The sequence below is a fragment of the Trichechus manatus genome, unplaced genomic scaffold, assembly GCF_000243295.1.
Source record: "Trichechus manatus latirostris isolate Lorelei unplaced genomic scaffold, TriManLat1.0 scaffold00024, whole genome shotgun sequence".
NCBI lineage: Eukaryota > Metazoa > Chordata > Mammalia > Sirenia > Trichechidae > Trichechus > Trichechus manatus.
In genome coordinates, this window is record NW_004443960.1 from 21,439,574 (window position 1) to 21,445,053 (window position 5,480).

At 43.8% G+C, this 5,480-nt stretch overlaps 1 protein-coding gene across 1 annotated transcript in view; it reads right to left on the minus strand.

Annotated features, from left to right (window-relative positions):
- Positions 1–4,821, minus strand: part of COG7 (component of oligomeric golgi complex 7) — a 97,094-nt gene extending 92,273 nt beyond the window's left edge. The window contains exons 1-3 of the mRNA XM_004373458.3: positions 4,199–4,821; positions 2,385–2,533; positions 705–821 (exon numbers count right to left, since the gene is read on the minus strand). Coding sequence (XP_004373515.1) covers positions 705–821; positions 2,385–2,533; positions 4,199–4,367 — 435 coding nt within the window. The 5' untranslated portion in view covers positions 4,368–4,821. The remainder of the gene's footprint in view (positions 1–704; positions 822–2,384; positions 2,534–4,198) is intronic.
- Positions 4,822–5,480: the final 659 nt, after the last annotated feature.

A 5,480-nucleotide genomic window follows, 5' to 3' on the forward strand; every position in this document is an offset into this window, starting at 1 on the left:
CTAGACTCCTAGACTGTGAGAGAATAAATTTCTGTTTGTTAAAGCCATCCACTTGTGGTATTTCTGTTATAGCAGCACTAGATAACTAAGACAGAGACCAAAGTTCATTAGTGGTTACCAGGGGCAGGAGGGAGGGGAAGAGGGGCAGTCATTGCTTAGAGGGTATTGAGGTTCCACTAAGGGGGATGGAAAAATGTGGGAATGGACAGTGGTGACAGTTGCACAATATAATGAACGTAACTGATGTCACTGAATTGTACATGTAAAAAAATGCTGAAATGGTGTATGTTTTGTTATATGTATTTTTACCACAATAAAGCAATCCAAAAAAGTATTACTATTTTTCACTCTTTGCAGACTCAGAGGGGTTAAATAACTTGTCAAGATCACACGGTGTGTAAGGCCCCTCTGCCCAAGTTTTCATTCCCTCCATTTTGTCTGCCTGTGCATTTTTATGGAGGCTCCTCCTGAACTCCCTCACTGGGACGAAGAGGCTTCAGTCTCACACACTGTGTAAACTAAAGAGGGTGCTAAGACTCAAGAGCAGTTTCAGATCTTCCCCACCCTAAGCCTGAATGCTTCCGTATGCCACCACTTATACTATCCCTTATGGTTCTGAATGAACGACTATCTCATTTGCTTTCACCAAACCCCAAGTTCCTGCTTATGCAGATTTCACAACAACTGCCAAGCAAAAAACCTACTTGAGTCTTAAATGTCTCCTCAATATCAGCACTCAGTGTACTCCACTTGTCTGCTTCTTGAAGAGATTCTGCAGCGAGCTGCATTCGAGACTTCACCTGGTCGATTTCTACCAATACCTGAAAGAGAAACCCAGAGTAAATCAGTAAGGACGTGAGAGTTCCTTCTGCTCTATCTTCCACCAGTGGCTTGAACATCTCAGCATGCTCCTGTCTTCAGGGAGCGTCTGCGCCCCTTACAACACGGATCACATGTGTAAACTTATCCCAAAAAAACCCAAACCCGCTGCCGCTGAGTAGATTCCAACTCATAGCAACCCTATAGGACAGAGCAGAACTGCCCCACAGGGTTTCCAAGGCTGTAAATCTTTACAGAAGCAGACTGCCACATCTTTATCCTGCAGAGCTGCTGGTGATTTCGAAGCGCTGACCTTTCGGTTAGCAGCTGAGCGCTTTAACCACTGTGCCATCAGGGCGCCAAACAAATATTTAAATTGAATATACTGGAAGAACTGATCAGTGACCTTTTCTTTCCTACAATAAAACTTGTATTTTCACAAACTTGAGGCTTTTAGAAATCTACATGTCCATTTTTCTGTCCTTACTCTCACATGACAAAAATCTTGTCTGAAATACTGGGCATTAAGTACTTCCTAATCACAGACTGCCCGTTACATTTCCGAGAACCATCAATCCCTTGACCAAGAGTCATATTTAAGACCAGCACTTCTCATATACGCTCAGAGAGTACAAGATCACAATGCAAAGAGAATTATAGAGCAAAAGCTGAGTATGCTTTTCATTTCAAACGCATTACATACCCTCTAAATAGACCTCTTTTCCCCTTTGTTGTCTGGTATCAGATGCTCAGTTTGGCCAAATCCTAGAGATGGTTTGGGTCAGTGGACCAGAGACTTCAAAGAAAACATCATCAAATCACAGAATAATATAAAACAGAATACACAAGAAGGCAAAAATAAAATAATTCAAGAAAAGCAGAAGGCTAAGAAAGTAGATACAATTAACAAATTAAAAATGAGAAAAAATTGAAATACTCATGCTAGTTAAAAGGAATGAAATGAGCTATAAAAAATTTTAAAAGCCAAAATTTCTTTAAAAACAGAGAAAACAAGATTAAAAAAAAAAAAAAAAAAGACCCCCTCAATTTTTTTGTTTTTGTTTTTTTTGACCAAACAAAGAAAAGTTAAGGTCAAAAATAATAATAATAATAATAATATTTAAAACAATTTTACACGAATGAACAAAATTAATATAAGGTTAAGATTAACAAAGGAAAAGATAAAACCCACGACATATAAAATTAGTGCACATATATCAAAAAGCTAACGATATAAAAAACAGCACTACTTTAATAAAGAAAATTGAAGGCTTTCCTTTTTAAACGAAAAATTCCCTCTTTACGGAAAATCAAAAAGTTACGATTAAAAATACAATTTAAACCTCATAAATAAGCAACCTAATGTACTGAGACAATACCAACAAATACTAAAAATCAAGCATAGAGATGCTGGGGGAGAGACGAATAAGCTGAAAGAATCAAGCAATAGAGTAGTCTGAGTGCTTGTAGAAGCTTGAGTTAAGGTTGGTGTCCCACGGGTCGTACTCTTGTAAACCAAAGCTTTCAAAACCAAAAACCAATATTCAGGACAGGAGCCAACATACCTGCATCGATTGAGCTGTGTCCTGTTCAAATTTTTTAATGTCCTCCTTGACAAGAATCATTTGTTCTTTCAGAAAAGACGCTTCTTGTTTAAGGGCTTCGATATCACGAAGAACTTTGGGCATGTTCTGAAGGGCCTGGTGACTTGTTTCTGCAGCAAGAACCCAAGAGCAATATGCACAAAAGGTGAAAATCAGACCCATCACCAGTGAACAATAGGAAGGAAATGAGACGACAAAAAGGAAATCTTCCCGAAAGCATTACCAACCACACAGTTTTCAGGGCCTGGGGAAAATGGAGGGCTGGAGGGCAGGCAGCAGTGAGGTGGTCTCCACCAGGACCATGTCATCCTCAGACTGATGGGTGCAGGCTGGGGATTTACCAGGGGATGAACCATCAACTTGCCCCAGCATGAACTGTTTCCCACCACTGTGTGAAATCTTAATCATCCCATTGGAAGGAAGGAGAATGAAGGAATCTGGCACTCACTGAAAGCCTGCTTCCTGCCAGGTGCTTTACATACAATCCTAGCAAGTATTAGCAGCCACCTCTTACAGATAAGAAAATTGAGGCTCAGAGAGGTTAAATACCTTGCCTAAGATTTCACAGAGCTGAAGCCCCAAAGCCTGCTGTGCATGGTATTTGCAAAATGTAGTTTGGTTAAAACGCAGGTACCCAACTAGACTACCTGCCAGAGATTTTAATGGCACAGTGGATAAGTGCTCAGCTGCTAACTGAAAGGTCAATGGTCAAACCCACCAGCTGCTTCGTAGGAGAAAGGCATGGCAATCTGCCTCCATAAAGATCACAGCCTTGGAAACCTATGAGGCAGTTCTACTCTGTCCTACAGGGTCACTATGAGTTGGAATTGACTCAACAGCAATGGGTTTGGGTTTGGTATGAAATCAAGGAATCTGCATTTTTTAAGAGACATCCCAACTGTAGACTAAAATTTGAAAATCTTTGCAGACCATGATGTCTTTTCTGGAATTGGAAGGGTAACATAACCCTTTAATCCTTTAAAGAGTAAGCAATTCTCTGTGTACCCAATCAAAGAAGACCAGTCTCTGTTCCACAAGTGCAATGAATGGAACTCTAACATCTTGAAGATGTACTTCAGGAACTTGTTCATCTAGCTCTGCCATAAAACAACGATCTGTTTCCAACCCTGACCCCAGGTAAGGTTCTAAGACTGGTCTGAGAGGCAAAGAGAGAACACAGAGATGCCTTCAATGCACATGACTTCACTGTCTTTTAACAGCGCTGTTTTGGCCCCAGCTAGGTCTCCCACCTGCTAAAGCTCAAAGTCAACTCTTCAGGCCCTGGCTGGTTCCCTGTGTACCTCTTTTTCCCTCTCTGCAGTCCACTCCTGATTCCGTTTTAAAACTATCACTTCCAGTGGTTGCCTCTTTCATTCACTGGTCAGGAGTACCAGGGTGCTTTCCAGGATGGGAATGTTTTTGCCAAATATAAGGATCCGCTGAGTATTATCTAAAGGTCTTAAAACTCACTCTTTTAACATAAGTTTCGAATGGAATTTTTATAACACTGCCGGAGGTGAAAAACCAGGATCCAAATTTAGCAAGTTTTAAAAGACAGCCCAGGTTCAAGCTGAGACTTTCTCCTTGCTGTAATCAGAAACACCGAAAATGGATTGGACCAGGGATCACCTTCCCATCAAAAGAAGCCCTGATATTTACTGCCCGGTAAGTGTACCCCCTGGGTACCGCCATGCCAGTTTGGAGAACTCTGCCCACCAGGAGTAGGGGAGGGCACTGCGGCTTGGAGGACCCCGAGCAAGGCCCCCGCGGCTCACCCTCCACGGCGTGGTTCACCTCCTGGATGAACAGCTGCAGCTTCATCACCAGGGTGGCCGCGTGGCTGTCCGCCTTCCCAGCTGCCGCCTCCTTGGGGCCAGCCCTGAAGGCCGCATTGATCCACTCCTTCACGTCGAAGTCGTCAGCCAGGAACTTGGAGAAGTCCATGGCGGCCAGCCTCAGGCCTGGCGTCCAGGCCGTGAGTTGGCTCGGGGCGGCAAAGAGGATGTTGACACAGGCGACTCAGCGAGGACACTGGCGCTGGCCTCCAGGCGACACGCTGGGATGAACACCACCGGCGCCTTGCCCCTTTGCTGCCCCTTCCTAAACGCGCTCGGAGAGACGGCTGGAAATGATCCTCGCCGCGCACTGTACCTCTCCCGGAAGTGGGTGGCTGTTACCATGGTGATTGCCAGAGGCTTTTGGCGCTTTGATCCGCAACCTGTAGGAGAAACGCTCTGAGCTGAGAACGCCCAGGGGGTACCGGCATCCGGAGAATCTGTCCCTGTCTTCTTCCAGCTTCTTTAGAAGTTCTTCTGCAAACATTAGTTAAACATTTACTACGTGCTTACTATAACACCTTTATATATATTAGCGCACTTAATCCTCACAGTTCTCCCCAGCATAAAGATGAAGACCTGGGGTGGAGAGAAGTTAACCAACTGGTTCAAAGTCTCATAGCTAGAAAGGAGCACAGTCGGGATTTGAACTCAGGCAAGCCTGCCACTGGAGCCTGCACGCTTTATGGTACTTTACTTCCTTCCTAAAGGGTGCACGTGAAGCAGGCCTACGTGATCTGCTTCCCCTACACACCACTTTTCTGGCTTGTCTCTTCCCTCCAACCACGTTGACCTTCTATACTTTTCGGAAACACAAACACCCCATGCTAGAACCCACCATAGACTTTGCACTGTTTCTTTTGGCCTGTAACTAACAATATGACACCTCAGAAAAGAAAGACTACCTGGGAGGCCTTCCTTTGTCATACCACATACATACATACCCATTGCCATCTAGTCGATTCTGACTCATAGTGACCCTATGAGACAGAGTACAACTTACCCATAGGGTTTCCAAGGAGCGGCTGGTGGACTTGAACTACCGACTTTTTGATTAGCAGCCCAATGCTTAACCACTGCGCCACGAGGGCTCCTCCTTTGTCGTAGGAACTAAAACAAAAATCCTTTATGTAGTTATGTATGTGCTTCTCCTTAAAGTGGGATAGTTTTGTCACTTAGCAGTTCTCCTAAACATACTCTGACTCTAAATACGGTAATTCTT